The 14879-nt window shown below is 39.0% G+C and overlaps 1 protein-coding gene across 1 annotated transcript in view; it reads left to right on the top strand.

Moving 5' to 3' along the window:
- Positions 1-10473, top strand: part of LOC126458261 (esterase E4-like) — a 108682-nt gene extending 98209 nt beyond the window's left edge. Inside the window, exon 10 of the mRNA XM_050095186.1 lies at positions 9710-10473. Coding sequence (XP_049951143.1) covers positions 9710-9905 — 196 coding nt within the window. The 3' untranslated portion in view covers positions 9906-10473. The remainder of the gene's footprint in view (positions 1-9709) is intronic.
- The last annotated feature ends 4406 nt before the right edge of the window (positions 10474-14879 follow it).

The following is a 14879-nucleotide window of genomic DNA, read 5'->3' as shown; positions in this document are numbered from 1 at the left end:
AGCAAGCATATTATTAAAGATCCCAGTACCACAACAGATAAATGCAGACTTTGCAAATAACAAATAGAAACAGTAGATCACATCACAAGCGGATGTACAATACTAGCAAATACAGAATACACCAGAAGACATGACAATGTAGCAAAAATAATACATCAACAAAATTGCCATATGACATAAACTAATAAAACAACACATTCCCACATACAAGTATGCACCACAAAATGTACTGGAGAATGATGAATACAAATTATACTGGAACAGAATCATTATAACAGATAAAACATCACCACATAACAAACCTGACATAATACTCACCAATAAAAAGAAGAGATTAACACAACTAATCGAAATATCCATACCCAAAACAACAAATATACAGAAGAAAACAGGAGAAAAAATTGAAAAATACATCCAACTGGCTGAGGAAGTCAAGGACATGTGGCATCAGGATAAATTTGACATCATAGCATTTATACTATCAACGACAGGAGTCATACCACACAATATCCACCAGTACATCAACGCAATACAGCTACACCCAAACGTATATACACAACTTGGAAATCTGTAATTATTGATACATGTTAAATTACCCAAAAGTTCCTAAATGCTATGTAACATATACCGTACAGTTAAAAGGAAGTCACGCTTGATCAAGGTCTGTGTCACTTTCCATTTTTAACCAGACATAAAGTGTGAGAAAGGAAAGAAATAATAATAACTAATTTGTTCAAGAAACGATGACACATTTGTAGAACTCCAGCAGCAAGAGAAGAAGCACTTATATTTTCTTGTACACAAGTGCATTGCGCCTGTCTTTTCTTTCCATGAAGAAGTCTACAACTCGGTCTACAAAGATCTGATCACTGGATAGCTCTCCAAGTAGTGTCTTTTCTATTGATAATGTGCTCAAACACGACAGCTGGGTGTTGGACATGGAATTCCTTAAATAATTCTTCACTCCTTTAAGAGTACTCATACTTCATTCACTGCTTGCTGTAGTTGCAGGTAGGGTCAAAACCAAAAGCAGGAACTTTGTTGTTTCTTCATAAACAGAGTCTAAATCATTGTTGACAATGTACTTTAAGAGGATTCTTGGAGATAAGTGTTTTTTCTCATCAGCATACATGTTACACAGTTCATTTTCAAGTTGTTCTTGTTAAAAAAAAAAAAGAAAAGGGTATTGTTCTAATAACTGATGCAGTTTCAACTTTGGCATTCTTTTTGATAGTTCGAGAAACACTTTTCGTTCAAAAGTTCAACAAAATTAATTTGGGGAAAGCCTTGAAATCTTCTTTCCATCTGAACAATTTGCAAATCCAGTATCTCGTAAGTTAGTGCCCTGAGAGATGTCTTTTGACTGTTACAAAATGATAAGTTGCCATTCAAACACAAGCTGCATTTAATGCATTCATGAACGAATGTTTCCGTTCTTAACTGTCGTAAGTTTCTCAAACAGTTCTTATTTCATCGTGGCAAGCAGTTATACTGACAGATTTTGATTGAAGAACATTAAAGAAATGATCAACATAAACAAAGTACCCTCGGTAGAAATGAAGCAAGTAGACAAACATAGGATCATCCGTCCGTCGTTTCATTCCCACAGCACAGCTCAAAGATTCTGGTCCCACTGAGAGTCTGAATCATCAATTATATAATTAAAAACACTATATAGCTCTGAGAAATCACTAGATATTTTTGAAACTGCCCTGGAACGAAAGTTTCACCGAGTGTTGCTTGCATGTGGCAGTTTAAATCCTTTCTCAGTTAGCAATACTGTTCATTTTTATGATTTGCTGAAAAACGAATGGAATGCAGTAAGATCACTTACAAACATGCATACTTCTCGTATGATTTTGGAAGCATGTAAGAGTAACAAATTCAGTTGGTGTGCGTAACAATGCGTAAACACCGCATAGGGAGAGAACTGCTTCACCAATTGTTGTAGTCCTCTTTCTCTGCCCGCCATTACTGAAGCACCATCATATGTTTGACTAACCACTTTTGTTTCCACATTCCATTCCTTCAATACTGCATGAATAATGTTTGACAAACCTGCAGCAGTTTTATCTCCAGAAACATCATAAGATTCAACGAATCTTTCCTCAATTTTGTCTGCAATACAGTATCTGAGTACTACACTCATTTGACTCTTGCATGACACGTCTAATGTTTCATCAGCCTGAATTGAAATGAAATCGCAGTTCTGAATTTCAGATTTTATTTTCTCATTAACTGCCAGCGTTATCATTTCTATTAAATCATTCTGTATATCTGGAGAAGTTCCTTTAAAGGTTGAAGATGATGACAGATGGTCTCGGATTAACTGCTCTCCTTGAGCTAGTAAATCTAACAATTCCAGATAGTTACCTTTGAAGCTAGAGGATTTGTCCTCTCGATGGCCGCGAAAGGCTAGTTCTTGTTTACAAAGAAATACAATTGCCTGAGTAAGACAAGCCAATTCTGTCCTGTTGGATGCAACTTGTTTGTTGTATTTTGTTGCTGTCAGACGAGCGGCTTCAGAATGGGCATGCTCAATTCTACTTTTGTCCAATAACTGAAATGATTCGTTGTTCTGCCGGTGACGTTTTGATATCTGATGCTTTGGTGCTTTCCTGTCAAAGTTCCTTATTGTATAAATGTCCTTATTGCACCATTCGTTTTCACCACCAAACAGAAGACAGATATAACAATGTAATCTGTTATTACCTGCATTCGCTGTCAGCCAAGTAACTTTTCATACCAGGCTGTCTGAAAAGTGCGTTTTCGTGTGGCTTCACTTAAAACTACACTGAGTATAGGAGTAGGTCATTTGTCCTTCAATTCGCACTTTTTTTCGTACGGTGCATTAATGTAGAAAAAGGTGTCTTTAATAAAAATTCTACAAGATGTTCAGTTGCTGGCTCACTCATGGTGGTGACACAATGAAAACATGCACTAAAATCCCACAAGAATGGCTAAGAACAAAAACCGCGCGACTGTTCACTTCCATATTAAAAGCCAGCATAGAAGTGGCAGAGACTAGTCTCGATACCTGCTAGCAAGTGCAAGGCCCCAGCCTTCGTGGAAGAGGGAAAGTGGAGGGGAGCCGAGAATGCCACTAACACAGCCAGGTAAGGGTAGGGAGGCAGAGACCAAGAGCAGTCGAGTCTCAAGCAGGCAAATACACCAATACTCAGGGTGCGGCGCGGACTACAAAACCGATGTCTTCTCGCATTTAGGGCTCTTAGCAAAAAGTTTTTTATATTTTTGTTGCGACTTACTATTGCATTTTTTTTGAACATGAAAACAGGGGAGGCTAAGTCTCAAAGTCTCCCCTCATGCTTCGCCACTGGCCATGGCACATCAGTGCATGCTGTCACAGACTGTCTGTGTGACTGCACAGATGTTCTGCCAGTTGTGAGACCAAGGCATCCTGTGGTAGTGCCTCCTCCATGAATTTACCAGGGATGGCAATATATTGACAATAGATTAGGTCTGCTGATGAAACGTCGATCTCGAACTTTAGTGTTAATCACAGGCTGAGGAGTACAAGCAGAAGTGCCTGCATTCAGGCAATGCCTGCTGGAGCTAGTTGACCATGTCTTTAGATGCTGAGGGGTAGCTTGCTGTTTGAAGTATCCTCACACCACACAGTCTGGCAATGTGCATAAACAGCGCACACTGTTTTCAGTAGAAACCTTTTGCCTTGGATGCAGTTGACTGCATTACACTGGAATTTCCATGGGAGGAATGGGCAATGTGCGCCTGTCAAAACTTTGCACAAAATTTTGCAGGAGGAAGTGGGAATGGGCATTATACTCTGTTCATCATAAGAATAAATCTGATGTAAACAAACACAAACATGATGATCTGTCAGAAGCCATAGCACACGTACACTGGTGGTGTTACGCTCTTGAAAGTAGATCCTACTTATGCATTAGATATCTTATTACTAAGTTACATTAAATGAAACTTTAAGATATTCTAATGTATTAACTTCCATGAATGTTTTTCTTAATCATGCTTTAGCTATGTCGTTTATATTGCAAAACTCATTTACAATTACAGTTTCTGTACTGTTGTGCTCTGACACACTGTTAATATGCAGTATGAAAACAGATGAACCTGCTCCCTGCTCTGTAGTGAAATACATGTGTGGGACATTGTTCAAAAGTGCTGAGAAATAGGTAGTTCTCAATGTTTTTCATAAATTTACAGAAAAAATTGGCTTTGCAATTTTCCAAGGAACTGTCTTTGATACAGTTGAGATAGAAATACACACTGGACATATAGTGGAATTGGTAGTGTAGTAGATTGGTAATCTGGTGCAGTTCATGGATCACAGCTGCAAGGCTCACCTTTGTCATCCTTTTTCTTTTCATTCAATTTGAAATACCTATATCTTGAAATCGTAAAATTCATCATCATTTTTTTATGAATAATGCACATCTTCTTGTTTCTAATTACATAGTGCGCACAAAATTCTTGTTTTCGTTTCAAATATAAATTCTTAACTGTCAATATTTTATGAAAGATTATAATTAAAGGTTGCTTAAATTAAGAAAACATAACAATTTAATTTTTAAGACAAAAATGTAAAACAACACACACTGTATTTGAACTATGTCCATTGTTTTATACGACAGATGTAGTCTCACACAAACCACAGTGATAAGTGTCATAGAAACATGAAAAACAATCATTTTCCTAGCATCGAGCACACCTTACAAATGCTTCATTTTTATATTTGCCACTGTACCATTACAATATGAACCAAACAGAACTGATTCTGGAGCCAAGTTATGGGATTTGTCACAAGAAATAACAACACTGTTAAGCTGTCAGACATACTGGTACTAAACCAGGCAGCTTTTTCACATGTCACTGCTGATTGCTGACAGAGTATAGAATGGCACATCATAAAAGAAGAGGAGAAAATGTGTTGCCTGAGTGGTTCCATGGATTCTGTTGTTGACTGACTTGTTATCAGCATAGCAGATGACAGTTCCTGAAATGAAATGTATTTCTCTGAGATAAGGAAGGAGCCATGAGATTACCAGATGACTGACTGTATTCAATACCTTCAGTGGCTTCATTATTCAAGAATATGGTGAAATCTGTCCAGTATGCTTTTGCACATCTCTGTATTTAAGTTAGGAAATTGTGATCCCTCTTATTTGTAATTAGAATACTATGTTAAGTTGGAGAATGAGATCATTTTATGCTTTTGGTCACCCAAGAAGCATGTCGTAGTGCTGGAGTTTTGCTGAATATTCTTTCATTCTCTTTAAAAATTAAATGACATTTGAAGCTATATTGTTTCTCTGCTCATCTCTATTTATTTATTACTTATTTATTTTATTGTGAGTTCTGTTGATCCTGATAGCAATGGATTGCAAGGATATGGAACTAGTCAGTATTTTTGCAACATTAACAATACAGCAGAGCACAGTGTGGTTAATTCATGACAAGATTCATAGTAACAACATGGAACACTAGCAGAAATAAAAACATATAACATACATGATAATTAATATTATGTGTTCACATTCAGATTAACAGTATCAAAGTATTTGAGCAACAATATAACACTACAGCAACAAATAGTTTACATTGAAATGCTAACTCAGTTGTATAATAAAAATTTGTTCCTATGCACAAAAAATGCATTAACTGAATAGAATGACTTTTGTATTAGCTATTCTTTCAGTTTGTCCTTGAATGTTGGTGTTTCAGGAAAATGTTTACGTCATTGCAGGTTAGTTGGAACCACTGGCTAGCCGGTGCTGTCCAAGTTAAATGTGCCTATAAAGCTGTCATCTCGCATTATCACTCAGTGTATGTGCATGTAACACAGCATTAAATATATCCAGTTGAAAACCACTGTCCAATTGTTCACCACTCTCCTGTTTTTGGGTGATATCCTGCAAGATCACAGGAGAGGAGATAACAGCACAATCACAGACAAGCAGTCAGCAACGACATTTTCCACCCCAGAAATGTGGCAAATGTCCTTGGTGAACTGCAGCATGTACTCTAGCTATTATAGTTAGTGTGGTGAACAGATGATAACAACAGCTTGTGGCTGATGAAAGTAATGAAAGGGCGGGTGTCTTCTGATGAACGTACACACTCCATGAGCACTGTGATGCTGATAACTTGCATGAAAAGAAACAAAGTGGCTGCCAACTGCAGCCGGTGCACTGTTGGGGAGTGCTGCACCCACAGCAGTCTGGCTGGCATCTTTAACTGCAACTAACTGTGCATTGTGTTTTTTTTGGGGGGGGAGGGGGGGGGGGGGGGGCGGCAAGCAGCATCGTCCAGTGAGGCTCCATTTGGACTCGGCAAAGCTTTGTTCCATTGCGTCTGTCCAGGTAATGAGAACCCTTCCTTTAGCAATGGGGCCACAAACATAGTTCTGCACTCAGGCATTCCAGCACCTCAGCAGTTATGCAAATGGTGCCAGTAAAAGTTGATCACACTGAGGTACTGGCGGATACTTTTGTGCGTCTGTGGATGTGGCATATTCAGGATTGCCTGTATCTTCTACAGTAGAGGCTTGAATCTGCTAGGGGTGATTAGATGCCCATTTCAATCTCCATTATCCTGAATACGCATTTCAACAGGTTTATAACAATGCCAGCCTCACTAAAGTGCTGAAAGATGGTCATTAGGTGGCTGTGGTGGAGCTGAGGCAAATGTGAGAACATGAGGATGTCATCAAGGTATGCAAAACATCATGGGAGGCCTTGCAAATCCCCCCCCCCTCCTCCCACAGGAAATGCTGCTAAGTCTGGGCAGCACTCCAAAGGCTGATCATTGTATAAATGTTCTTGAAAAGCTCAAATGGGATGATGGTCACCATTTTTTGTACGTCTTCCAGTGCAACAGGAATCTGAATTCAGTGCACAGTAGTCACATGAGAGCCAAGAATTTTCCTTTTTTGGTAAGAAATTTACAGCAGAAGACCACGGACTGCTTGACACTTGAAGCATGGCCTCAAACTCAGTCTTTGCTTCGTTGTGCATTTGTGATGTCAGTAAGCATCTTGTAGTGGCTAGGAACACCCAGGATCAGCTTGCTGACACCAGTCATAGTGAATCTCCACACAAATGTGCAGTGCAGTCCAAGGTCCACATTCCAGTGATGAACACTGTATGTTTTGTGGCAGAATTGTTTGCTGCCATGAGAATCAGAATTTTAGCCTTCCTACAGTCTCTTAGCATTGGCCAAGGGAAAATGGATAAATCTGAATCAGTGTCAACCAGGTACCTGTGGCCTCCACTGGGGACTGATGACCTCAGATGTTAAGTCCCATAGTGCTCAGAGCCATTTGAACGGCCTCCACTACAAACAGATGCTTTGATACTGCACTGCAGATGGGTGTGTCCAGGACTGATCGCAGATGGCATTTGAGTGTGAGCATGGTGAATAACATTTGGTCACTTTGTTACCAAAATGGGCAGGGTACCAACAGTAACTGCTCGGAGGTGGTTCCACTATCAAGAGGGAACTGTTAAAATGGCTGTTGCTGCAGTGTATCGTGTTGTAGGCTGCCGCAGCCATGGTACTAAGCACTGTTGCCAGTACTTCGTGTACTCAATTGGCCAAGTTTGCAGTGGCATCCAGATGCATATCTGTCTGCATGGCTATTACCACTTGCACCTGTGTAGGGAGGCTGCGTGACCAGATAATGTGCAACAGTGAATTCAGCACAATGTCTGGCTGTGCGAGGCTGTGCAGGTGTCACAGGATGCATACCTCATGATGCATCAATTGGTGCATCTGTTGCTCTTTGGATGACGAAATCCATTGGATAAATTCCTCCTTCATCTGTTTATACGAGGACTGCATCGGTGGCGCAGTGATTATGACCTGCATTTTGGCCACATAGTTTTGATTGAGCTGGCTCATGATTTGTCTAAATTTGGTGAGCCTGCAAGTAATCTTGTTACTTAGAAAAACCGTTTCCACTTGGCTAAACCACATGAATGGTTCGCCGGGCCAAAAGGGGGGTAGACTAATCGACATGCATCCTGTGCTAGCTGTTGTCCCAGCAATAGCGAGTGGCATTGGTGTGGTGCTGTTTTGCTTGTGCAAATTTTCATGAGTTGGCTTCCGGTGAGCTGATGCCATGCGTGTGGGCCATGTCTGTAGCTTGCTCTCCAGGAACCTAATGCATGCTGTAATTCTTCTATTGTCTATTGGAGTTCATCCATAGTCATCATAATGCAATAGCTAAGTATTCACACACAGGGTAAAACACATACTTATGGTAACTTGACACACATGAAGAAAACATGCACACACAAAAAAATTAATGTTCAGTATTCAAACACATACGTACACATTTAGGAGAAACCACATAAACATTTGTCGAGGAGTCCACTTGCAGTTCCATATCACTTCCACTGATCATGTCCTTCACCATTTGTTTTGTCCACAAATAATGTCAGGCTGACCAGTGAAGTAGGTAACTGGTCGTTTTTACTGCTTTCAAGTCCATCGTGCTGTGAGCCAGCTTTTACTGCCACACCCATGCATTAAGTTCAGGCTGCAGGCTCAGGCGACAGTAATTGATCAGAGACATGATTACATAATAACATATTTATTGACAACAGTTGGTATACTAGAAAACTTGCAGAAATATTGTCTGAAATGTTCACAATGTGCAGTCACGTGACTGCAGTTAATAGCCTGACCACTGATCCTGGAGGGCGCACACTCCTCAGTGATCGAGCGCATAGTGTGGTCTCGCAGCTGCAGAAGGAGAAAGGATGTGTGTCTGGCCAAACTTGCAAATTACCTCTAGTCTCATGGGCCACCATTTAATTTGTGGACATGACGGGATGGAGCGAATGATTAACACGTGTTTAAACTTGCAGATGGATCAGTGAAGAGCGTGTGTTGTACTTGACCTACGTGGGTCACTGCTGACAAAATCAGGGTCACTGTAAACATTCACAAGGCACAGAGGTCTGCCTTGCACTGGTTTTTGCTTTGGGGACTGCACCATTTCCAAGGCTTAACACTAAATTGGTGCTCTCGGGCAAAACATGGTGTGCTGCCCTCCTTATGATTCTGTGGTATGGCTACCACAACATCATCAACGGGGAAAAATTTTACTGTGCAACTGATCATATGTGACAAATTTTTCATGGATATTAAGTGCATTTGACGCTTTATTACACTTTCTGTTGAACTATTACTTCCCAGTATAATGTATAGGTTGCTATTAGTCAAATATTCATTATGCCAGTCACTATATGTGAAGATACGTATGATCATGTCTTTGTTTATCGTCAATGCTGTAGAACAGTATCAAAATCTAGGAATATGGTAGGGATATGGTATCTAAGTGTTCACTCACATCTACTGTTAATGAGATATCGGCAAGCTGTGTTTCACACAAGTGGTTCTTCCTGAAAATTCATGTTGGGTTTTTGGGAAAAGTTGGTTTGCCTCTAGGACTATCATAATGTTTGAGTTTGGCATATGCTGACAGATGGGCAACGGTGATGTTTGTATAATTTTCTGTATCTGTTCTTTTATCTTTTTTGTAAACAAGAGTGACCTGTGCTCTTTTTCCAGTCCTGCAGGACTGATCACAATCAGGAAAGTTTTGATAAATATGAGCTGGGAAGAGTGAATTCCACTTTTATTGTAAACAAACAAAGCACAGAATGCACTGTAGGTCATTAATCTGTTCTTTTTATTGTTGCAGGAATCCTACATCAGAGAAGACAGATCTGCTTAATGTCGACTGGCAGGCCCTTAAGCCCCGCACCCCACGGTACTTAGAGATAGGCTCACAGTTGGCTATGAGGCAAGGCTTCTACCAGAAAGACCGCATGCAGCTGCTGGAGAGGCTCTTTCCAGTGACAAACATTTCATCATGGACTACGCGCAGGGCTGGATAAGACTATCTTCACTACGATCATCACAATGAAGATTACTGTTGATTTAGAAATTGCAGGATTCTAGAATGAAGCCAGAAATTTACTAGAACATAATTCACACTTTAATTTGAAAGAGATGTAATAATTTAATTCTGCCTGTACCTACTAAGGTACTGCATAATTAACACAATGTTAACATAATTACAATACTGTTCAGAAAACCTAGCTTGAAGAGTAAACTGGTTGATGCAAATGTTTGTCTACACCTTGAGGGGGGGGGGGGGGAGGGGGAATAATTACTTGACATTCTCTTAGTTGGCACAGTTGATAGAAGGCATGATTCAAGGATTCAGTTTTGTGACATGTATGCTTGTAAATGAAAAGTTACAGGCCTTTTCTTACTTTTATTACGTTCTTTACTAGTAAATGAAAATGTAACAGCAACCATTTCCTTTGCAACAACCCCCTAAGAATTTTGCATGCATGAAATGTGAGCAAAATTCTGACATCAACATAATGGAACAACCAATGTTTCATTTGGAATAAATGATAAAATGTTTTTCTGAAATAAATTATTTCTACTTGCAAATACTGTTTTTCAGTGTTTGTTTGTGTTTGTGTTTGTGTGTGTGTGTGTGTGTGTGATCCAATAATATTTAACTAATGCAAAATTGCACAGTTAGTGAAATATTTCATTCTTATCTACCATAGGATTTTTAAATTCTTTAAATCTATCATTATCACATTGCATTAACAAAATTTCAGAACATCTACACAATTATTTGAATTTAATCACCTACAGGGTGACACAGAAAAATGGGCACATTTCCACAATCCAATAAAACTAGAAGTGATGATGGAAAGAAATTGCATTCATAGTTATTGAAACCTTACAACTTTGCCATTTACGAAACATTGATAGCATTTATCATTTTTAAAAATTATGTCCTTTAGATGGCGTCCTGCTGTACGAATACATTCGTGAAATCTGCTGTTGAGATTCCTCATTGAATGCTGCAACATCTCAGCTGGGACACCGTGAATTACATCCCAAACTTTGCGGACACTCTCCCGGGACAATTCCAATCCCTGCTGCTTGCTTATGAGTTGAACGCCGTTGACTCCATAAGACAGACTCGCATACATCAATGTTCACTGGAGAACGCACACTTCTTGGTCATCCTGCTGGTTTCTTCTTGAGGGCAGATCCAGTCTCTGCAAAGTTATTAATCCAATATTTTATCACGTGTTTTGACAGAATGGCATCATGATGTCCTGAATTATAAAAACATCAAAACTCCCTCTGCGATGCTACTAAACTATCAATGTTTTTATAAAACATTTTTATGGCTAATGCACACTGTTGTCTGTTCCACTGATCCATGATTACTGAAATGGCAAACTGTTTACTCACTAAGTGACACAAACCTGGAGTGCTGCAACCTGCCCGTGGCTGCCACTACTCATTTCAAACACTCACATTATTCTGTGTCAACCTGTATTTCTGGCGAAAATGTGAAAAGTTAATTTGTAATTTTTTGACAAATTCGATAGTCCATTATTTGGTAAACTTCATTGTTGCAAGGCCCATTACCTTTCACACTTCAAATGGTTGTGTCACTGATTTCACCATCTCAGTCCAGTTTACCCCATCATCTCTTGTAGTAAAGTATATCAACTTTATACATTCTCTTTCATATCAAGACATTTAGCTGCTAGTGGGCATTGATTTGCATCAATGGGAAAAGTTGAAAATTTTTGCCGGACTCGGATTCAAACCCAGGTCTCCTGCTCACTAGGCAGATCCTCTAACCACTAAGCCATCCAAACACAGTGGTCATCGCAACTGCAATGGACTGCTCTAGAAATTCTCAACTTATCCACACATTACTGATGTAGTACCCCTGCCCATTATTCTCATTACTCATGACATTACACTGATTACTGCAAGAGTTCGAATGTAATGAGCATCTGCTCTGAAGGGATTGTTGGCCAGCCTCACCTTAATTATATATCTTTCGTATCAGCTACATGACAGTTTAACCATCGCTACAAAAAAGTTAGAAAATTAATTTTCACAGCAGTGATCAAAGCTACAGGATATATGTTCCTGCATCTAAAATTATGTTGTACTTGGGGCTGAAGTAGAACCTTCACAGATTTGTAAGTGAACTGTATCCCTTTCCCTAAAGCTCTGCAGTCCTTTTCCTTCATGCCTCTTCCTTCCCCTTCAGCTCTTCTGCCAGAAGAAGAAACCACTTGTAGCAGTTCACATGCTTTATTTATTTTGTTTATTGTCCTCAGTGTCAATGTACTGCGTTGCTATACTGGCTGAAAAATGGGGTTTGTAATTTGGACACTGACTACCGTAAATAATGCAGATGACAGATGCACAGTTGCATTTCACAGTCTTTTACTTTCACTGCTCACAACCCCCAATAATACACAATTATTTGGCCAGTGCACTATAGATTAACCTTCAATAAGCCTCATTAATAGGTTGCAGGTGAACATCCACATACTGCTATTCTTGAAGAATAGCCAGGTACATATGGAGCAAACACTGCCATTGATTTTACACATGGCCTAATTGTGTTACACTTATTTCACGGATGCATAGTTGTTGATCTAACCAACACAGGTTCCTCATCTGAAACTCTGCCGTGGACTGACTGTCTTGTGACCAACAATTGGGCCCTTATGTATCCTCACTGTGGTGTCACCGCTAGACACCACTCTTGCTAGGTGGTAGCCTTTAAATCGGCCGCGGTCCGTTAGTATACGTCGGACCCGCGTGTCGCCACTGTCAGTGATTGCAGACCGAGCGCCGCCACACGGCAGGTCTAGAGAGACTTCCTAGCACTCGCCCCAGTTGTACAGCCAACTTTGCTAGCGATGATTCACTGACAAATTACGCTCTCAATTGCCGAGACGATAGTTAACATAGCCTTCAGCTACGTAATTTGCTACGACCTAGCAAGGCGCCATTATCAATTGCTATTTATCTTGTGATGCATGTACCGTCAGACCGATGTTCACCAATTATGGATTAAAGTTAAATATTCCAACAGATATGTACTATTTTTGCTAGTCTCATATCCCTGACCTGTTCCAGACCTCACGCCAGCCTACGTGAGCTAATCGCGTGCCTTTTGGCTACCCGTCACTGTGGATTGGCTGTCTTGCCAGTCCACAACACTCACAATAATAGGTGGTGAAACTACGCATTGTTCAAAGTTTAATTTACAGAAATTACAATTAAAACTTAACTCATTAAATTAACTGAATACATCAAAAAAATTCCATCTTTTAACAGTTGCTTCTACTACAAGAGTTAGGCTGAATTATTTGTTTAAATCTTGAATTTAAAATATACAGTTATGCAAACAATACTTTTGACAAAACTGTTAATTACTTTGGAATTAATTGAGTGCTGGCTTTTCTAACATGTTTTCGAATAGAGCCAAATAAATCCTTTAAGAATACTATTGTTTCGTCTCCCAAATGTTTATAATTAGTACAGAATTTATATTTGTTTGTATGTCAACAATAGAATTTAAGTTAGAAACAATTACTGATTTCACCCTACAATAAAATATACTAGCTAGTAATAGTCAAAATAAATTAGAAAATGAATTATATACAGAAAACTAGGCACAAAATTGGATCTGGTGTTAAATTCTTTAAAACTGAGGGCCAGTCTTTCTCTTTTATGAAAAAGCAGATTATATACACGTATATTAATGGTAATTAGTTGGAAGTGAAAAAACGAATTTAAGGAGGCAGATAGCAAAACAAGAGGGGAAGTAAAAATATCCCAGCTTTCTTCGTCACACACTGGCTCAGAAAGCATGTAGAAGTTTTATGTGTGTGTTCCCCTGCCAGTGATTGTTGAGTAGATTTCTCATCTATCCACACACTAGTTTTAATGCCCCCCCCCCCCCCCCACCCCAAATATAGCAACAAGTTCATTATTATGTTCTGACTAGTACTCGTTTTGTACTAACTGCTTAGTTGTTTACCACTGATGATTATCTTGCATATTTCTACTCAAAACAAAGTTATCAGGTTAAACTAAACATTTCTACCATTTCTCATCTAAGAGACTAATAGGTCATACACTTTTCATTCTGTCTTCTCATCCAATATACTCTTAATCACTTTCCAAAATTACTTATACTTCATTATAAGCATATTGCAGTATGATTCCTTGGATGTAATTCACTACATTGTCTGATTATTAGTCCCAAACCATAAGTTCATCTTCATATTCCTCTCAAAATATTTCATAATCTCCCACAGTACACCACAATCTTCATCATAATTACATCATCTCAAAATAAACTATCATTACTTCATTGGTCTAACATTATACATCTAATCAAAAACTAATCATTGACAAAAGCTCTCAACATCACCAACAGTGCATGTGACATGATTCTTAACTGTACATTGCCTGGCATCCCACAAAACTTCTCTTCTTTTTTCAGTATTTGATGAAATGTACCTCAGAGTATGAATGACATAAATTTAGACAAAGATGTTCAGTATATCATTTATTTACATTAAATTGGATGACTATCCTGCTCTACCATAAAAATAATGAATGCTTGACTGTAGAAACAGTATTCTGGTTCTCCCACCTATCCATAACTCTCATTATTACTATAATTTTTTCTTTGTAAATAAACATAATAATTAAAAGGTCAGACATATGCAGTTAACAGCAAAATCAATAGTTCAGTCATTTCACTTAAAAAGTAGTTAGTAATACAAATCAATTTGCAACAAGAATTATTGTTTTCATTGTTGTAGGAAATGTACAGCATTCTGTCTTCAGGCCACAAGTGGCCCATTGGGACCATCTGACCGCCATGTCATTGTCAGCTGAGGATGCAGATATGAGGGGTATGTGCTCAGCACACTGTTCTGCCGGTCATTATGATGGTTTTCTTTGACCGGAGCTGCTGCTATTAGGTCAAGTAACTCCTCAAT

This window comes from Schistocerca serialis, chromosome 2 (genome assembly GCF_023864345.2).
Source record: "Schistocerca serialis cubense isolate TAMUIC-IGC-003099 chromosome 2, iqSchSeri2.2, whole genome shotgun sequence".
NCBI classification, from domain to species: Eukaryota; Metazoa; Arthropoda; class Insecta; order Orthoptera; family Acrididae; genus Schistocerca; species Schistocerca serialis.
The sequence above is the reverse complement of the archived record's forward strand: the minus strand, read 5'-3'. Positions and strand labels throughout refer to the sequence as shown.